General features: G+C 37.8%; 1 protein-coding gene across 6 annotated transcripts in view; it reads right to left on the bottom strand.

Moving 5' to 3' along the window:
• The window catches only part of ABCD3 (ATP binding cassette subfamily D member 3), a 117,719-nt gene that overhangs the window by 33,615 nt on the left and 62,459 nt on the right, over window positions 1–21,645 (bottom strand). For 3 of the 6 annotated variants that reach the window (XR_004623315.1, XM_034653939.1, XM_034653941.1), the window contains 6 exons: window positions 18,503–18,580; window positions 18,331–18,396; window positions 18,140–18,229; window positions 17,547–17,666; window positions 11,185–11,289; window positions 8,102–8,158 (listed from right to left, as the gene is read on the bottom strand). Coding sequence is in view for 5 of the 6 variants with exons in the window: in XM_034653939.1 (XP_034509830.1) it covers window positions 8,102–8,158; window positions 11,185–11,289; window positions 17,547–17,666; window positions 18,140–18,229; window positions 18,331–18,396; window positions 18,503–18,580 (516 nt within the window). In the remaining variant the exon portion in view is untranslated. The other 3 variants (XM_034653940.1, XM_002917930.4, XM_019798264.2) reach the window with 3 other exon arrangements.

The raw sequence follows: 21,645 nt of genomic DNA, 5'->3' as shown, positions 1-21,645 counted from the left end.
AAAGCCCAGCTGATCCCAGGACCCTGAGATCACAACCTAAGGGGAAGGCAATGCTTAACTGACTGAGCCAAGTGGGAGCCCCTACAGACCTTAATTTCTAGAAAAACTAAGTAGTAAAGCAATTTTGAACTGTTACACCAGAATTCTTAGATCAGCAAATTTCTGAATACATTTCATTATTCCTAGAAATGCATACTTTTCGTAGTACTATTTTTGATAAAGCGTAAAATATGTTTACTAACAGACCCAATTTATCATTAGTTTCTCTGTAACAGGACCAAAGTGAATAAGTCTGTGTTTAGTAATCAATGTTTCCATATTTTATCCTACTTAGATATCCAATGAATTCAACCCAGTTTATCATCTAATCCAGCAAAGCCTTGAAGTTTTGGGTTACCATAGATTTTGGAAGCTATTATTTATAAATTTACCTACAGGACTTTTTATCTATTCAACCAACTGTTCTTAACAATTTCCCAGATAAAATCAACCATCATTTAAAGTCATTTTTATTGACAAATTGCAACAGATGCACCGTGAATTCAGGTAAAATAAAAGTTGATTATCTGTATTATATTTCACATTGATAATTCCAAAAGACATGCAGATAGTCAACAAATTCAGACTTGCAAGAGATTATTGCAGATCACGTGAACTTGAAAAGCATTTGGGTTAGTTTCTACCTTTGAGTTTCAGAATGCCCAATTTTTACAAGCACTTGCCTTTAAACCAAATAAAGTTTTTTCATAAATTACTTTTAACAATACCATCCAGAGGTAAATACCACCTAGTGAGACACAAACAAAAACCTTATAGTTATTATTTGTACCTATCCTGGACAAGTAACCTGATGGAAGCTGAAGGCCAGGTTTTGAACAGGAGTGCTTTAGTAATCTTGGCCCATTTCACAGGTCAAAGTCTCCAGAAATCTTTTGGTCTCTTCTTTTCCTGAGACTCCCTTATGTTACATTTTTATTGGAAACGTTACTGTTCTGGGTGTTCCATAGAAAAAAGGTGGCTCCAGTCTCAAGGAAAGATTCAACTGTATCTTCTACTAAGACCACAGGGGCTCCTCATGGGAGGTGGGGATCTGGTTTTCTATGAGGGGCAACTGGAATGACTTGGTTTTGCCCACCCCTCTTCCCTTTCCTGGGCAGTTTGGGCAAAGTGATTTCTAGTTCCCCTCTTGCTTACAATATGCACACTGCTTGTAACCCAATTTTGTCTCTGGTCTCTTGGTCCCAGGTTTGGGGCTGGGAGCACTTACCCATGGGGACTTCCTTTCTTCCCCTGGGTTACCTCCTGTGGACTGGAGCTACTGTCAGAAGAGCAGCTTGTCTTTTCATTTTCTTGTCTTCTTTTTTCATCCTCTGTAACATCTGTGATTCGATACCCTAAAAGCTGTCTCTGTCAGCTGAGCAGAGTTAATGTTGGGACCTACTGCCCATTTTTGAAGTTTTCTGCAGATATCTGGAGTGCTCTGAGATATGAAATAGGTATTAAGGACCACCTGACTACCATGGGCCTCAGGATCCCAATTTGTATGCCTTTTCAGACAATCCCACAGCCTTTCTGGGAAGGCTGATGGGTTTTTTTTGTTTTTTTTAAGATTTTTTATTTATTTATTTGACAGAGAGAGACAGCCGGCGAGAGAGGAAACACAAGCAGGGGGAGTGGGAGAGGAAAAAGCAGGCTCCCAGCAGAGGAGCCTGATGTGGGGTTCAATCCCAGAACGCCGGGATCACGCCCTGAGCTGAAGGCAGATGCTTAACGACTGTGCTACCCAGGAGCCCTGGCTGATGGGTTTTTAAACAACACAACAATGTCATGTCTCCCTGACAAATAGACCAAACAACCAGGTACCGAGGCTCCATTCAATTAAGCCCTCAAAAGATTGTTCCTGCTTTGCTAGGCTGCAGCTTCTGAGTCCCTAAATGGCCTGGTGCTGTAATCCTGCACCTTGGGATGTTTAGGCTGGGTTTGAAGGACCATTCAGTCCTCCAGCTTGACTTGAAAGAGTTAGGCTTTACTAAGCGAGCTTCTCCTCCCCCCGCACCCGGCCAAATTTCCCAGATTTTGTGAGACAACTCAAAGAGTAACTCTTATGGTCATGCTGTGGGCTCAGCACCAACCACCTCCATGAATGGATCCTCCGAACAAAAGGCTCAGTGCAGCTGCTGGGTGTCCCAAAGGGGCAACGATGCCAATCCAGCAACACAGGTCAGACAGTAGGGACTATGGGAACAGGCCCCACTTGAAAAACATGCACCTGAAGCTGTTACTGTTAAACTGCATCTCCCCCCGAGGAATCCTCACCTCACCCCACTGCTCTACCCATTGGAAAGGAGGGAACTAGAGGATGGAACCTCCGAAGAACACGAGTCCCCTCTGGGTCGCCAAATTTGTTACTGGACCAAAGTCGGATGGCTCCCTGGTGAGCTATAGACAGAGAATGCATCAGATGGAGTTGCCTCACAAGGTCACCCTATTTGTACAAAGGAGATCACAGGAAGTAATTTCCAAAGCAGTGACTCCCTGAACACAAGAAGGCAGGCTCCTTTGAGAAGGGCTTGGAATGAATATTCAGAGGAAATATATTAACATTATGATGAGGCTGAGGCACTTTTTGATTCAACTGCTAAGGTGTCTTCCTCAAATGTTCCTTTTTGTGTTCCAGCGGTTAAGTTAGTTTTTAAAAGGTAAAACGAGGCAGACGCTTCTAATAGTTTCTTGAGTTCAGGAGGTCAGTCCTGGAGTTCAGGGGATCAGGCCAGTGACAAAATGGGCAATAGGAAATGTCTAAAATTAATATATCAAGATATGGCTGTGTAGTATATTATTTTTAAAATGGGGACAAAAAAGCAATCATCACAAGACAATTTAAAATGGTTGCCCCTAGGGATGAAGAGGGAACTGATTTTCAGTAACTTTTGATAAGATTTTTTAAGTGACATGCATATGGTATAAGTCAGAACATTTCAATTATTCACAAAGGAAAAATGACTGATGTAGGTAAAAATGTAAATACTTTCCTACAACTAACGATGCTAAAGTCCATCTGATAGAAGTCACTCTATCTTTAGGCAAATCGTAGTTTTAAACATCAAGTTTAAAAGTTTAAAAAGTACGTATGGAAATGACAGACACTACTGCAGTATCTCTAGTTTTAAGTCAAATGCTAATTACTATGAGAGGGGAACAAGGCGAAGGGTGGCAAAATACGCCACCCCAGAATATGCCACTTTTTAAGATTTTATTTATTTATTTGACAGAGATAGCCAGCGAAAGAGGGAACACAAGCAGGGGGAGTGGGAGAGGAAGAAGCAGGCTCCTGGCAGAGGAGCCTGATGTGGGGCTCGATCCCAGAACCCTGGGATCACGCCCTGAGCCAAAGGCAGACGCTTAACGACTGTGCCACCCAGGTGCCCCTGGCGTTGACTGTTCTTGAGCTAAAAACACTTAAAAGAACAGATGCAAGAAAGGCACTCTGACTCTCCCCCTTTTCTTCCTGAAAACAAGCTAATACTTATCATCCCCATACGGAGATGTCCTCCCTAAACCAGAAGGAAAGTACCATTCTCATCACCAAGGACGGGATGTCGAGACTGAGAGAATCGTACACAAACCTTACTTATTTCTTATCTTCGTTTGACTTCCTCACATAGCTTATTTACTTTTCCACAATTGCCTCTCTTTGTTCAACCTGGTATAAAAAGCCTTTAGGTTTTGCCATTTCTTTGGGCCATCTCCTTATGAGGGCTTCCATATCACCTAAAACTTTTATTAAATAAACTTGTATGGTTTTTTCCTGTTTACCCATCTTATGTCAACTTAATTCTCAGGCCCAGACAAAAACCCAAAGAGGGGAGGAGTAAAATTTTGCCTCCCATGCAGAGGCAAACCCTAGATACGTTTTATTCTATTAGTGCACAGCAAACAACTGCAATTGTTTACACCCTTATTTTCTGTTGTAGGAAAAATAGAAGCTTGGTGTTAGAACACAGAATGATACACTTGGATGCAATATGTTGCTCACAGATGAAATTCATTCTCTAGCTTATTTTTCAGATTAAGCTCCATTTCCCAGTGCAGCCTATAGAAGATGCTAAGAGGAACTGTGAGGAAAAAGATGTTTTGTGGTCAATCATGTTTTAGAAATGCTGGATTTCCTTATTGTAGGTCTTCGTAGAACCATCATTACGTTAGTGTATATGGTGATTCTCCAGGAAAAGGATATTCCTCTATGACTCAGTGAAACACTTTAATGTTTGTTAAATTTTAAAAGGAAGAAAAAAATAAAAAAAAAAGAAACCCCAACTGGTTTTTTGATGATAAAAATCCATGATGGAAGGAATTAGGAGGTTCAGGGCTGTGAGGTACACTGAAGTTTGTGGGGTTTAACTTTTTTTTTTGTAATCTCTATACCTAATTTGGGGCTCAAACTCATGACCTTAAGATCAAGAATCACATGCTCTATCAACTGAGTCAGCCAGGTGTCCCAGTACACTGAAGGTTTTCTGTGACTTATCTAAAGGAGAAATTCATTCTGTTAAAAATCACATTTGACATAGCTTTTTGAAAAAGAAGCATAGGGTTCTAAAAGGGATTTCTGAATGTCAATTTATTTTTGTGTTTTTCAAGTCAAGACTGTCCAAACTATGCGTGAACTACCTACCCAGTTTTTAGATATCAGAATAAAAAGAACAAGCAAAGGTTGTACAGGATATCTGATTCTCTTTAATCTAAACAGAAAATAAGTAAGTAGACAAGTTTGCCAAAGAGAGTGGTAAAAACTGAATGTTATGTATGATGGAATCAGTACATCAAGTTTTACTTTGGTAGCCGGTGATTCTTATAGTTAATTCTGCAAAAAAACCCAAAATCAGTTATATAGCAACAAGATTATAAAATGCCCATTTCTGAACCCTAGTCTGATAAAACTGATTTCATATCTAGCTTATTGATAAAATTCAGTTTCAGTTTTCCCTGTGTAAATAATACATGTAAGTCATTAATGGTGGTTTGGTGAGGTGAAATCAATTTCTCTTCAGATAGTTCAACATAATAACCTAAATATAAAAAAGTTATTCAAGATTCACAGAGATAAACCAGGGCCTAGGAAACATAATTCACCCATGTGCGTAATTATAACATTTTTGTAAACATAAAATCATGGTCAAAGACAGTGATAACATTGCATTCTCAGTGCATTACTTCATGTAGTGCATTCCTATGGCTCATTTGGAGTTTAACACCATGTAACCACCATACTTCTAATGAATGGGCTTCTAACATACACAGATCCATCCAATTCTTTTAAAAAGTCTGAAACTCTTATGAAAATCCTTGAGCTTGACAAATAAGGACTTTATGTGTTAATATCCCAAACACTGGGAAGGTTAGGTGAGAAACATAGTAACCACCCCTTGTAAGCAAGACTGCACATAAACTTCTGTTTTATCCCCACAAAGAACCCTCAAAACAACTCAATACTGCAGATTGAGAGGGGCACATTTGTTATTTAGCCAAAGAAAACTGAAATGGCTTTCCTGGAGTCAAATGTACCCCAAGATCTATATAAGGAATGAGTATAACGGTGGCAGCTAATGAAATCAGCCACTGTGTGATAAATGCTATTATGCATTGGTGTTGTACATTTTGAAAATATACTATGATTTGTTTCCTACTATCATGGAGCACAAGAAAATGAAACTCAAGACTATCTTCTTAGAATAGGATAAATGATGACCCCCAGTTTTAAACAGGGTTCTTCACTGAAGGAAAAGATAGAGCCATAAAAGTCAAATTAGCTGACTTCAAATGGTTTACATCCCAGGATGAATCAGATTACACTGATTTAAGCCCAATTTAATTTAGGCAGATTTTTAACCACAAGAATAAGGACATTCTTAGTACATATTAATAATTAAACCAACATATACACAATTAGCAAGATCCTATATAGTATTAAATGGTTTAACAATTTGTTCTCAATTATTTCATATCTAATTAATTTGTTTAAAAAAAAAAAAAACCTAAGCTCAACTTTATTTTACAATGTACTGTGTATTTCTACGTGTGTTCTGTAATGATTTCATTGAAGCGGTACAGCTCTCCGGATTCTAAGAGCCAAACTCAACCGTATCTTCTGTTATCTGTTTGAATTCGTAATTGCCTCTGCCATCCATAAGCAGGTAGTACTACAGGAAAGAAGTGGGGGGGAAAAATCAATGACTAAGAGAATTTCCTTTTTGTCAGGAATTTATGTAGAGGTTATTATATAAGAAAATGACTGGAATTTATTCTAAGCCACTAATACCTTCAAAAGTTTTATACCTGGAAAGGTAAGACTAAATGAAGAAGTCTGCTCTTTTTAAAATAACAACAATACAATTCTGCTTCGAGTGGACAGAGTACTTTCCTTTATGAGAACTAAAATACCAAAATGCCTCATTATTTTGAAGGAATCAAATGTATAAGCATCCTACAAAACAGAATGCTTCCGTAACCCCACAACCAAGGATCTCACGTACCACAGGCTGAACTGCACTAAGGGTAAGCCTATCCAATAGGGCAGTCTTGAATACTTCCTTTATCCGGTCTCCTGGATCAGTTCGGAACCTCTAACTTAAGGCTTTTTATTTGTTCGTGGTCTTAGCAGAGGAAGAAAAGAGCTATACAGTGGGACTGTATATCCCATCCTATGAAGACACTTAGGAGAGCAGTTACAAAGGCTTCTGTTTTATTTAGCAGCTTTTTATTTACAGAAAAGCCATGTTTTTTCATCTTCTTCTTATTTCTTAGCTATTCTGGCCTCTGACATTGTAGTCTGTGTCATCCCTCCTTCACATAATCACTGCTTGATATTCTGTGCTTGTCTCCCCCACCAGAAGAAGAGGGGAGGTCAAATCCAAGCACTCTCACAGCCCTGTGGCTGTGATGTTTATGAGCTCCTGAGAAAACACAAAGGCTTGGGTACTTTTTAAACTGCTTTATTAGTTATTCAATTTCTCATTTCATTCTGAAAAATGGACAAATTATAGTATGTCATACAATAATAAAAAGTATCTTTAAAAGTCACATGGCTATAAGAATTCCATTATTTTTACTAAATACTTTCATACAGGCTACCTCTTCGATGCTCATGGTAATCTAGGAGACAGGAAAGCAAGGGTCAATAACATTATTTTATGAAGGAAGCAACTGATGCCAGAAACAGTGGTGCTGGAACCCAGGTTTTCTGACTTCAAGTCCTACACTCTTCATTTTATCATTTGTACACTACCATCTTAACCATAAGGTTCTTGAGGGTAAAGACAATACTCTGTCTCCCCAAGGACATCTAGCCCAGTACTTGGTGAAAAAGTTGCTCCATCAGTATGTGTTTTATGGCACAAGATATCCTGTACCATTGTTCTAATTTTTCTCAACCCCCTTTTTTTTTTTAACCTAAAATGTCTTTATCATTTAGGAAGGAAAAAAGGAAGGAAAGAGAGAAAGAGAGAGGGAAAGAGAAGGGGAGGGGAGGGGAGGGTTCAGTTAACAGGGTTTAGTTTGGGGGTTTAATCATTTTACACAAAGAGCCAAAAAGAACTGCCATACTGAGAATGGCACTGCTAGAACACCAGGATACATAAGGGATCTATACCAGTGCAAACCTCACTGTAATCTCTATGTAAATTATAGTGACTACTTAATGGTTCTAATTTATTACAGTGCAATGATAAACACAGCTGACATTACTCAGCTTCCCCTCACGGCCATGATCTCACTAAAAATGTCCTTAAACTTTCTGCCACCTAATCCTTCCTAAGACCCTTTCCCTTCTGTCAATACTGGGTGGTGAGAAAAACTTTAGGCATAGCTGTGATAAGGTTGTGTAAATTTTAGTCAGTTATTACACAAGAGTCATTTATAAAAACGAAGAACCACTAACTGGTTCTCTAATATCTCTCAAATACATCTAGAATCACTTTTTGTCTTTCAAGGTATATGTTTGTAAGAGAACATACACCAAGAAATCTAAAACCATAATCACCTGAATTCACATATTTAAATAAGATAAAATTCCACTAAACCATTCAATATAAGAAATACAAACCTCATGGTGCTTCCAAAGAGACTTTCTATGTGACACAGTGAAGAGGGTGATGCCGACCTAACACAAAGAAAATGATTTAGGTTTATATTAATAATAGAGAATCACAAATTAAACTCGTCTGTATATTTTAAGCTATTAAAATGACTGTCTTCAGAAGCTATAATTAAAAATCAATGTAAAAGAGAAAAAATTACAATTGATGCCAATGTTCAAGATAATGCAAAATACAGACCATTGACCACATGATAAAAACACACAAGTATCAATAAATTATGTAAGGAAAAAAACTAACAGGTACTAGCATTAAATGTTCTACTTTGTGGGGCAGAAAATATATATCCTGACACAGTTTCTATTTTATTGTGAAAAATACATGAAAAGAGTATAAGAATAGTAAAAATAGCAAGAGGTCAAAATCAGGAAAATTAAATCAATATAGTACTGTCTACAGTCAATCTGTTTTTCAAATACAGGGTCATAATCCTTTATTGGAACCCCTGTTTTAGGGTCATAATCCTTTATTGGAACCCCTGTTTTGGAATGTGTCTGGGAATTCGGATTTTGGAAAAGCAGTATTATCATCAGAAAATATATGAATGTTTCTGTGGCAACATATAAGAACCAACATTGAGAACAACTTAAGAGTTTAAATATCTTTTGTTAGTTTAGGCAAGGTTTGACTACCCCTTTAAGCATGCTACAAAATAATGAAAAATCTTCTGGTTTTGAAACCTTATTGGTTTTTTTTTAGATTTTATTTATTTATTTGAGAGAGAGAGAGCATGAGAAGGAGGAGGGACAGAGGGAGAAGCAGACTCCCCACTGAGCGAGGAGCCCGATGTGGGGTTCAATCCTGGGACTCCAGGATCATGACCTGAGCTGAAGGCAGACGCCTAGCCAACTGAGCCACCCAGGTGTCCCAAAACTTTATTGGTTCTTAAACTGTAAATAAAGATTTAGAGATTTCTAACAAAGATTTTTTAAAACCCTCTTCGTTCATAATTGGAGTTTGCGAGACAGAATGTATCAATATAACTGCAGATACTCTGGATCAGTGGTTCTCAGCTGGGGGGAGGAGAGGAGTTTTATCCCTTAGAGGACACTTGGCAATGTCTGGAGACAGTTTTGATTGTAACAACTGACAGTGCTACTAGCATCTAATGAATAGAGATCAGAGATGCCGTCAAATATGCTATAAACCAAAGGATGGCTCCTCACATCTAAGGATTCTCCAACCCAAAATATCAACAGACCTGAGACTGAGAAACTTTGCTCTACATGGTGTTTCTTAAAATGGATCTCTCAAGGCTGACAGAGATAAACGCTAGAGTATCCAGATAATTCCACCATGAGTTCTAATTTTATTTTCATTTTGATAATTTTTTTAAAAAATTAGCCTAAGCATATTCTGGATCATTTCTACCATGCGATTTAAGTGCCCAAGTCTGTGTTTGTACTTCTGCTGGTACCAAGTAATTACTTAAAGTGATAGCACTTGGGACGCCTGGGTGGCTCAGTCGGTAAAGTGTCTGACTCTTGATTTCAGCTCAGGTCATGACCTCAGCATTATGAGATGGAGCCCCATGTCAGGCTCAGTGCTGGGTGTGGAGCCTGCTCATTTCAAATATTATTTTTTTATGATTCTACAATAATTGAATCAGATCTCAACTTAATGAAAGCATTCTTTCTGACAGAATTACTTAAGTAAGATATATAAGCAAAATTCAAATATTAAGATCTGGACCCCAGACTATACCTTTCCATAATTAAATCCCAAACTGGTGGTTTAGTTTCAGAAAAACAGTATCAGAGGTTCCTTTAATGTAACCAACTTGAAATTGTGTTTTGTCTGTACTTAATTTGTGAGTTTATATTTGTTTTGTGGCTACAGATGAGCTCTAAGTTCAAGGACTCCATATCTCATTTCATGCTTATACATATTCAACTGCTATTATAGTAATATAACTTAAACTATCAACTGGGGGCCCCATAAAAATTTTTTTCTTTTAAATGAATCTACACTTTATAGGAAAATTGTACCTTATGTGGGGACATATAGCCTGTAACTAAATATAAGGGGATATCACATGGTCAAAACTATCAGCAAAGAGCCTCTAAATCACTGATCAAATAGAGACCACACCTCCAATACCTATAAATCTGAAAGTTTATAAGAACAGATACATAAAAAGATTATAAATGACCAAAACTGATTCAAGAACAGAAAAGAAACCATTAAAGAAATAAAATCAGTACAGAAAAATCTTCCTATAAAGATTAATGTAGCAAATTTATTCTTCTTGTCATTATATCAATGCTTCTCAAACTTTAATGTACATTTGAATCCTTTGGGAATTTGGTTAAAACATGGACTCTAACTTGGTAGGACCAGAGAGTCTACATTCTAACAAGCTCCCAGGAAATGCTGATCAATGACCACTCTTTGAATAGTACAGATTCATACTATAAATATGTAACATGACTTTTTATATTTATTGTAAACCCCCAAATAACAATTACAAAAGACTCCTTGTTAAAAGACTCCTGTACTTCCTTTACTGACATAACACTGTAAAATAGTTAGGATATCCAACCAGAGTATAGATGGTGTGACAATCACCACAGAACTACTGAATAGTAAAAGAACGCTATCAATATGCACAGCCTCAGAAAAGGCTACCAAATGAAACTCTGGTAAAATGTTGCCCAGGCCGGAGAAAAAGAAATGGACAAAATGATATTTAGGTTTCATTCTGAATGGAAGACATTAAGAAAATATCAGTTTATTAACACTGAGTACAGGGAATGAAGTAAAAGGGAAGTAAATTTAAATATAGTATTTGTTTCAAATCTAAGATACAGCTAAAGAGAATTATACACAGAATTCATTTACAATTCTTTTTTTTTACTCCTATCTATTAATTATCATTTGGAATCTTTATTAAAGCAGATAGAACATCCTTTGATAGTAATTTTGTTACTTAATAACTTGAAATCTTCTCTTTGGATAGATACTTGGTTGGACACAGAGTAAACCAAGAAGAATGACAGGGATCCTCAAACAGAGAATCTGAAATGCTTACCTTCCGACAGTGACTGTAAATGTAGCCTTCCACATCCACACTAACTGCGCTTGTGCATTCATCCAGAATGGCAAACTGGGGTTTGTGATAAAATAATCTTGCCATCTGAAGCATAAAAAGAAATATTTTGTATAATCACATGCAGAAATTAATAAGCTAAAATAGATTTACTCTAAATTAAATATGCATTGAGTCTCGTAAAGCAAGTATGAAAATTATTTTAACTCAAAAAAACCTACTTCCCCAAAACAGAAACAATAAAAAAAAAAAAAACTGTTTTTACTATCTTCCTGAACAAGGGGAAAATGTAACACATAGGAAATTTACTGTTAAGAGTTAATCCAAAACATTTAAGATTGATGTGAAACGAAGTTGAGCTTTAAACTATTAGAGAAACTTCTCTACACAAGATTAGAGGGTACATATTTTAACCAAATCTAAGAAATTTCAGACTCCAGATGGCTCAAGTACAAAAATGTGTTTATTTGTAAACATTCTGTTGCTTAAGTAATATCAACTGATATTAAGCTGCCAATTAATATTTCCACCAGTAATTTTTGAGTGCACCTGTTTTATATCCCTGAGGTCAATAACAGATACGCTCATTTTTTAAAGACTCTGCTAATTTTATAAGCAAAAATTAACACCAAGATTGTTATAGCTTTCATTCTTCATTTAGTAAGAATGCTGAACATTTTCTCATTTACTTTCCATATGTATTTTATTTTCTCGGAATTATTTACTCTGATCCTTTGTCTAACAGATATTCCAACTGGTCATTGCCCCTAGCAATGAGTGCCATGTTATAAGACCAATGGACACTTTTCTATCCTTAGCCAATTTATCTTTTCTGCTACATGCAATTCAGGTGACCACTTCCTCCTTCTTGAGAAAGTGACAGTGAAACCATAGTCTTAATGCTTCTTCTCACTTAGGCTGCTTCCTCAGTTTCTTTTCCAGAATTTTCTTCCTCACTTGACCACTAAATGTTGGGGTTCCTCAGGGCCAATTCCTAAGTCCACTCCTCTTTATCCTATATTGTTTCTCCCTGAGTGATCACATTAAATCTTATGATTCCAAATATTATTTACATTTGTGGACTCTCAATACATATCTCTTGCATAGCCTTCTCTTCAAATTTCAAGATTGCTAAATAAAAATTCCCATTTGAGAGTTCTATTCAGTTATCGAATTCTCCACTTAAAATCCATCCATCCATATACTCCACCACACCTTAAACATTTCAGAAAATAACACTATCAAACAGGTGCTCAAGCTAGAAGGCCACGAGTCCTCCCTTCTTCTCCTTTCACACTCCCACCCTCATATTTTTTAGTCAATTCGAGTAAGTCCTTCAGAGTTTGTAGTCCACTCACTTTCCCCTGTCTCCACAATCATGCCCTCAGCCCAGAACACAATCATCTCCTGCCTGGAGGGCCATGAATAGCCTACTTCCTCTTTCACTCCTCTCCCATCCATTCTCCCTGTAACCAGAAAGGATTTTTCAGAAATATAAACCAAAGAATTTCACGCTTCTATTCAACTTCCCACTTCACTTAGAACAAAACCCAAACTTCTTACCATGGCCCACAGGCCCTGCACAGTCGGATTCTTACTTGCTTTCTAATCTCAACATTCTAGCCAAAATTGCCTCCTCTCAACTACCAGGACACAAGGGGTCTTAGGCCAGAGAGGCTTAGCACAAGTCACTTTCCTTTTGTCTCAAACACCGCGCTCTGGTTCTTGCATCTTTGAAATTTCTCCTCAAATCTACCCTGACCCCTTTCCCGCAATCCAAGTGGGTCCTTCCTGTAACTTCTCTGCAGCCCTTCATATGTTGTGAACTGTATGTTGTCGCTTTGTCCCCTTCTCTAGACTATTACATTCACATAAGCAGAGACTGTACTTTATTTTTTTTTTATTTTTTTTTTTTAAAGATTTTATTTATTTATTCGACAGAGACAGAGACAGCCAGCGAGAGAGGGAACACAAGCAGGGGGAGTGGGAGAGGAAGAAGCAGGCTCATAGTGGAGGAGCCTGATGCGGGGCTCGATCCCATAACGCCGGGATCACGCCCTGAGCCGAAGGCAGACGCTTAACCGCTGTGCCACCCAGGCGCCCCAGAGACTGTACTTTAACCACTACTGTACATCCAACACTTGCATGAAGGAAACATTTAGGTATTTGATAAATTAATGACTAAAACATAAGCAACTCTATTTGATGAGGTGAGGAGAAGGGGAAGCAGCAAGTGTAGACTATTTAGAAGTTTGGCTGTGCAGAGAACGAAAGGTACAGACTACAGAGGACCTTTGGTTAAGGCAAAGTTTGCTTTTTACATCAGGAAGACCTGAAAATGTCTTTCTGAAAGAGAAGGACTGAAAGAGATTAAATATAAGGTGTGTGTATCTGCACACATACATAACTGAAGGAAAGAATATGATAAAGTCAGAGGAGAGGGGGTCCAAAAACATGGGAGACATTTAGCCTTTCTCAAGAGGATGGATGACATATCCTGCACAGACATAAGTAAGGAGGTCAGGACAGTCCAGCGTGAACTTAATTAAGAGGACTGATTATCTGAAGGCATTCCACAAATGCCCCCCCGCCCCTCGTGTTCCCAAGGAACTCTTCGCATACCTTCACCACCACACTTGGCATATTACATGGCAATTTCCTCATGTGTCTCTCTTCCACTATGCTATCAGTACTTGATACCACAATATGAGAAGACTGTAAAGTGAATAAGTACATGAACACCGCGGTGGTACTGCCACCCGAGCTTGACAAGCCCCGCCCACAGCTGTAAGCTTCACGAGCTATCTTTGCTTGGCAGCCTACTTCGCTGTGCTACGGCTCAATTCCCTCTGTACAAGGGGGCACTCAACAGTTCCTGCCTCAAAGGACTTGAAAGAATTCAATGTAAAGGGCTAAGCCTACCACCTATCGATGAAGCCCTCAATAAAAATGAGTGGTCAGTGACTGACATGAGAATAGCTTCTCTTTTTTTAAGAAGGTGAGTTGTTCTACTGGGAGTTGTGGAGTAGGAAATAGGGCAGAAAGCCTGAGATTGGTAGTTTTTAAATGATTATCATGAAAAATGAGAGAGGGGGCAAAAGTAAGTAAAATGATCACCAAAGAACACTGTGAGCCCCTGTAAGATTGGAAACCGTGAAAGTGTGGCAGCACCAAACCACATCATTCTGATCTTTCAGCTGCGCTCGGAAGCCTATGTACAGAAACACCAAGGCAAGAATGCTCTTGGGCTGAAGCTGAGGTAACAGGAGGAAACAAAAAGTGGGAAAGGAAGTTAAGGGGAAAGATCATTTGTTCATTCCTTTAAGAAATACCTCCTGACTACCTCCTATGTGCCAGACCCTGGATTATTAAGTCTGTACTAGATAGGAAAGGAGGCAGAGTCAGAAGGGGGCTGATCAATCATAAGAAAAGGGAGGGGTCAATATTCAAGATATCAGTGAGTCTGAAGAAGGGAGACAGCTGCCAATCAGGTAGAAGAAAAAGAATTAATTATAAAATTGGTTTTAAAAAACACTAACAATTTTATGACAGTCGTTTCTCTAGTTAAGGGATTTTTGGTCCTTCTCTATACTTTTATATCCAACTTTTCTATCATAAATACTTTTTTGTAATTCATGATTAAAAAAAAAACACTGCTAAATAGGAAGAAGCATAATGGAGTGGGAAAGAGAACTATCAGTCAGAGAAATAAGATATCACAACTACGATATTGGGTAGAGCAATCCTGGCTGGTAATGGCTGAGCCCAAAGGGGTGCAATGAAGGTAAGGCAAACATTACTTGAGACTCTGAGGGGCAGTGAGAGAAGAGAACTGGATAGACAGTCCACCTGCGCACTGGAGGCTGTATAATGTACTGATCAAGAGCAGAAGTCTGATGTCAAACCCGCCTGCACTTGAATCTCCATTCTGCCACTCAGTAGCCATGTGGCATTAGGAAGCTGCTTGAGGCCTACAAGTCTTTCCATCGTCTGTACCTTAATTCACAGGGCTGTTGGGAGAATTACATAGAGTCTGCCATTCAAAACCAATCCTTCCTTCATCATTATCCCAGTGTTCTTTCTTTATAGCTATAATGGAAGGCTGCCTTATGTTACAGTTAGTTGAGAATATCTGGGTCTCCTAACTAGATTAGTAAGGGCAGGCACTTATCTCAGTGCCTTGCAAAGAGCAGACTCCCAGCTAGTAATGAACTCTGTGGAAATTATACCATGATGAAGTTTTTTCACTAAAATTATGGAATAATTATCTTATTTCCCTCTATTTACTAACTTTTCTCAGTGAATTTTAGAAATGTGTTCACCAGACCTCCCTTCTATTCAGTAGTATTATTCCATTCCCTCCAATTCAAATCTGACTTTCCTTATCCAAAAGTTCCCTTGGTTCATCTATTTACACCAGCCAACTTCCACTCTTACATATTCACTGTTTTGGGTGGTTAGACCTTTCAAGTCTGTTCTTCCTAAAAAATTATAATTTTTATAATTTATAAAAATTATGTCCTCACTTTCCTCAATTTTTTACTTTGCAAAAACTGTAAGAGCAGTAAAATGACTATACACAAACTTTGCCCAATTTCACCAACCTCAACATCTATTGTATTAGCCTTCCCCATCTCCCCATAAACTTTTTGAAGGTAGCAAAACAATATGCTCTCTTTTAAATTTCACAACCAATTCTCCAAATATTGGTCTATACAGAACACACCACGGCTTGGTCGTACAGCAGCGCCATGGGTGAGTTTCTCCATTTCCCAACCAACTCTATCATGGTTCATCTGGCTTTTCAGTGTTCCTCCCTCCACTCCTTCCCTCTCCCCAAGATATCCCCTTCACTCCTCAAGGCCTTGAATTTTTTATCTTCAAATAAAGACTATCCCCGCTGTACCTTTATACCCCACGCACAGGATTCCTTAATTAAGCACATTTGTTTTCCTTTTTCTCTGGATTTATACCATGCACATTTGCGAATCTTGACCTATCCTTCCATTTTCTTTGAAGTCATAGTAACAGGAACTTAAATTTGTTTTCTTGACTTGCAGTTATTTCTATAGTCATCTTCTAATTGATTCCAGAAACCTCAATCACTTCAAATTCTTACTCCTACCATCCAATTTCCATTCTGAGTATGGCTGACATCTCTTTTCTTTTGTTTATGATCCATTCTTCACTCTATAGATTAATCTCATGTTACAGCACTAGCCAGACAAATCACAATATCACGTTGATATTAAGTTCATACAGAATGGGTATGGTTTGTTTTGTTTTGTTTTGTTTCTTAAAGATTTTATTTATTTATTTGACAGAGAGAGAGACAGCCAGCGAGAGAGGGAACACAAGCAGGGGGAGTGGGAGAGGAAGAAGCAGGCTCCCAGCAGAGGAGCCTGATGCGGGGCTCGATCCCAGAACACTGGGATCACGCCCTGAGCCGAAGGCAGACGCTTAACGACTGTGCCACCCAGGCGCCCCAGAATGGGTATGTTTTGGGAAAAATAACATGCACTATCAGGGAATAAGAGCAACAAAAAAGGGAGAATATAATTTAAAGATAATGAGTAAGCAATTCAGCAATAAGCCATTTATTTTGCTGTTTTTCTTTGGCTACAGTTTTCTCTAATTTCCAGAAGGTTAACACTCTGGGGGAAAAAAAAATTCCTCTGCAGCTGGTCAAACTATGGTATGCATAGTTAGAAAAGGACTCTTTAAAAAAAGTTAACCCTCTTAACAAAGTATTCAAGGTATCACTTTTAATATGCAGTGTTTTGTAGTCATGTTGGGTCAGGAATAAGTTTAGACAATTATAAAATAAAAACACCTCCTTTCAAATGCCTCTATTAGGAAAATGTAAAAATTCTAAATAACCCTGGGTAGTAGATACTGAGCCCTGAAACCAGAATAGATATAACAGGGGAGGGCAGGAGCAGAATAAAATGGGAACACAGTTAGAATGGATCATCTCTAACACCTTCAGATACTTCAGAGACAACAACTTCAGTGAGGGGTCAGTAGGGAAAAGATATTAAGACATCTTGGACTACCATATAACCCAGGATCAATATGCTAGAAAGTTTCCCCCACTTTAATTAATCCCCAATGGATAAATAGTATATAATTGGAAAACTTATGAATTTTTCAGAATTCTAAATGCACATGCAAGTTATACATTTTCAAGCACTTTTATTATCATTTAAACTAATCCACACTGCAACAATTGATAAATAAAAAGATTAAAATTGTGTACCTTGATTAATCAAAATACTGGACTCTTAAGAGTGACTTTATGCAACCAGTTACATTGTCCTGCAATGTTTTCAGAGTATACTTACCGCCATTCTTTGTTTCTCTCCACCACTGAGGACATCCATCCAATCCTGAACACTGTCCCAGCCTCCTTCACGTTCAAGGATATGACCCAACTGGACATTATCTAAGTATTCCTTTAGTACCTTTCAGCACAATGATTAAAAATGAAATCAAACTTAATGTAAGCCAACATTATCTTGCTTTATTTTTTAAACTAGAATCACCATAACTGTATTGCCAATATCACTTCACAAAAGAATGTGACACAAAGATAGCCCTGAACCCTCACTTCCTATCTATACTAACTCTGACAAAACATATCTAGTAGCTTAAAGAGAATAACACTACTACACATAATTAAAGGATGAGGGCAGTGAGAAAAAAACAAAACAAAAAACAGTGTAAAGAGACAAGGCTAAATCCTCACTAAGCCATATTTAAGCAGAGTAGTTAACATCTTATCTCAACTTGGAAAGTTGTAATTAATGACAAGGTTTTAGAACAGGTGTTCCAGGGTAAGATAAACTACCTGGCAGTTAAAATACTTAACTAATCTAAGATAAAGAATCTGAAATGGAGTATTTCCAGTAGGTCTAGGACATAAACATTTCCTTACTAGATCAGATATCCCCTTCCTTTTCTGATCGTCTCTTCCATCTGGATATATCACTTGGTCTCGAAGTGTTCCAAGGGTCATATAAGGTCTCTGATAGTGACAGAGTAAAAATCATTATAAGTGACTTTCTAAAAAACAAATTAAAAGTTCTTTATGTCAAAGATTACAAAATAACTCAAGCAAGATCTTACCTGAGGAACATAAAATAACTTTCCTCTCTCAGGTTTAGTTAAACGTCCTCCAAAAAGAGGCCATAACTGTAAAAGGAAAAGGAGTGAGGAAAGGAGCAGTTGTAAATTTCACAATGTGGTAGGCTGTATGGCAAAACAAGACTGCAAAATATTGAGGCCAACTTGTACTTACTTCACCAAGAACACGGAAAAGTGAACTCTTCCCACAGCCATTTGGACCACAAATTAAAACGTTGGCCCCAGATCGAACCTGAAAGAAATCAGTCTATGCATTAATAGTGAATATATACTCAGTGAACATTTCCTTAGAGTTAAATAATTCTTTGCTAATGATAAGCTTTCTATTTTGTCTATAAATGTGGTAACAGGTAGAAGCAGGGGAGGGTATGGTTGAAGAGACCTTTCACTTTTGTTTAGTTTCAAATTTTACTCACTTTTTTTCATTTAAAAATCACTGAGGGAGGGGCGCCTGACTGACTCAGTTGGTTAAGCATCTGCCTTTGACTCAGGCCATGATCCCAGGGTCCAGGGATCAAGCCCCACATCGGGCCCCCTGCTCAGTGGGGAGTCCGCTTCTCCTTCTCCCTTTATCCCTCTCCCTGCTCGTGCTCTGTCTCTCAAATAAATAAATAAAATCTTTAAAAAAATCACTGAGATCAACTTAATCAGAATACAGAACTACAGTTTATAAATTTTGAGAATTCTTGAAAACAAGTATGTGTGTATATGGTCTTTTTTTTTTTAATGGAATCACATGATATATGTTGTACATGTTACTATTTAACAATATATCACAAATATTCTTCCAAGTCAGTATATTCAGATTCCTCCCATTCTATTTCTTCTAATGCCTACTGTGTATTACATTCTAAAAACGCACCACAATTTATTTCAAAATTTCCTTTTTGTTAAATATTTAGGTCATTTGTATTTTGCTTTGCTCTTTTAGATTATACTGCAGTGAACCAGAACCAGTGACCAACTTTATATACTAGTGAGAAATGTTTCTATGGATTAGATTCTTAGAAGTGTGTGTGTGTGTATATATATATATATACACACACACACACACACACACACACATATATATACACACACACACATATATACACTATATAGATTATAAATATTTCAAGCGCCACCAAATCGCTCTGCAATGATGTAAAATTAAATGAGAAAATGTGATCAAGACTGGTTATGCTCTGAGCTTACGATCTCATGTGAGTATTTAATCAACCCTGTGAAGAATCAGAAACCTGGGTTACAATTCCAGCTCACAACATCATACAGCAGTGTATCAGAGCAGGAAAGAAGACAACAAAGATGTGAGTTACTCTGGTTGTGGAACATGCCTTTGACAAAATTTTTTAACTCTTGAGGCCCTAAATTCCTATTATGTAACTCAGTGAATATTTATTGAATGCTCAGTGTCAGGCTCTGCTCTAGGTAATGGGGCTACACTAAAAAATAAAAGAAAAAAAGCAAACCAAAGCCTGCCTTTACCACTTTACATTCTAGTAGGAGAAACATATAATAATGAATATACACAATAAATGAGTAAATTAAATAGTGTATTAGAAAATAAGTGCTATGGAGAAAAACATATATCAAACTAAGGAAATTTGGGAGTAGGTAGGGGAGGTAACATTTTTAAGGTGGTCAGGCCAGGTCTCATTGAAAATTGTAACTGGGCAACTTTGAATGCAGCGAATTAGGAGTTCATCTGGAGGAAGACTGCTCCAGCCCAACCCCACCCACAAAAAGCTGGTTCAAAGGCATTGAGACAGGAATGTACCCGTCCTGGTCAAAAAACAGAAAAGAGGCTGAGGAAACGGACAGGGAAGAAAGAGTAGTAGGAAAAGAACTCAGAGAGGTAAGAGGGTGGGGGAGGGCAGTGCAGGCAAATTCTACAGGGCACTGGGAGCCACTGAAAGGACTACATTTTACTTTGATGAAAAACAGAGCCATCAGCATTATTCCCAATAGCCAAAGGTGGAAGCAACTGAAGAGGATGAACGGATAAACAAAATGTGGTCTATACATACAATGGAAGAGTATTCAGCCTTGAAAATGAATGAAATTCTGACACATGCTACAATGCAGATAAACCCTGAAGACATCATCAAGCTAAGTGAAATAAGCTAGACACAAAAGGACAGCTATTGTATCACTCCACTTATATGAAGTCCCTAGACAGTCATATCCATAAAGTAAATAGTAGTTACCAGGGGCTGGGAGAAGGGGGAATGAGGAGTTATTGTTTAATGGGTATAGAGTTTCTGTTTGTTACGACGAAGAATCCTGGGGCTGGTTAGTGGTGACGGTTGCACAACACTGTAAATGAACTTAGTGCCACTGAATTGTTTACTTAAAAAATGGTTAAAAGAGTACGTTTTATGTTATGTACATTTTGCCACGATCAAACAAATTTTAATGGTTGAAAGGGGTAAATTTTATGTTATATATATTTTACCACAATAAAAAAAGAATGAGTTTCTGGGCACCTGGGTGGCTTGGTCAGTTGGGCAGCCAACTCTTGATTTCAGCTCAGGTCATGATCTCAGGGTCATGACACCCAGCTCGCTGTTGGGCTCCACACTCACTGGGGAGTCTGCTTCAGGATTCTCTTTCTCCCTCTCCCTCTGCCCCTACCCCAGCTCTCTCTCTCTCTTGTTCTCAAATAAATAAATAAATCTTACTTTTTTAAAAAAAAGAATTAGCTTCTAAAAAAGGTTGAGAATCACTAGCCTACCACATAATAATCTATAATAAAATACCACATCGTATGCAAACCAGTGTTAGAGAATGAGCTATATGGAATGATTTTTCCAGAAAAATGAACTGTCCCTTTTTCTGAGAAATTATTTTAAAGAATCTTTTTGATAGACTTCCTAAGCAATTACCTATTACCTTTTCCTATGAAACTGAACATTATGAATATTCCTGATAATTCAATTTCCTATGAAACTGAAGATAGTGAATATTCCTGACAGACTTCTTCCTAACCAATTACCTACTTACTACCTTTTCCTGTGAAATTGAGTATAGTGAATACTTCTGATCATATATAATAATTTTACTTTACTCTAATAGTGATATCCTTAGGAGCTCCTAAAGTTCAGAGCTGTTAATTAAATGGTCCCCTACTACGTTTTGAGGAATGTCAGCCATATTTACTGTCTTCTGTTCCTAACTGTTCATTGTGGTTTTCACTGGTAGCCAATATTTCTCCATACTATTTGCTGCAATATGCCAGGAAACCCAAAAACCAAATATATAATGACCTGTAAACATAATAACTAGACTTAAGAGATA

This window comes from Ailuropoda melanoleuca, chromosome 2, assembly GCF_002007445.2.
Source record: "Ailuropoda melanoleuca isolate Jingjing chromosome 2, ASM200744v2, whole genome shotgun sequence".
Taxonomy (NCBI): Eukaryota; Metazoa; Chordata; class Mammalia; order Carnivora; family Ursidae; genus Ailuropoda; species Ailuropoda melanoleuca.
This window is presented reverse-complemented; position numbering and strand designations above follow the sequence as displayed.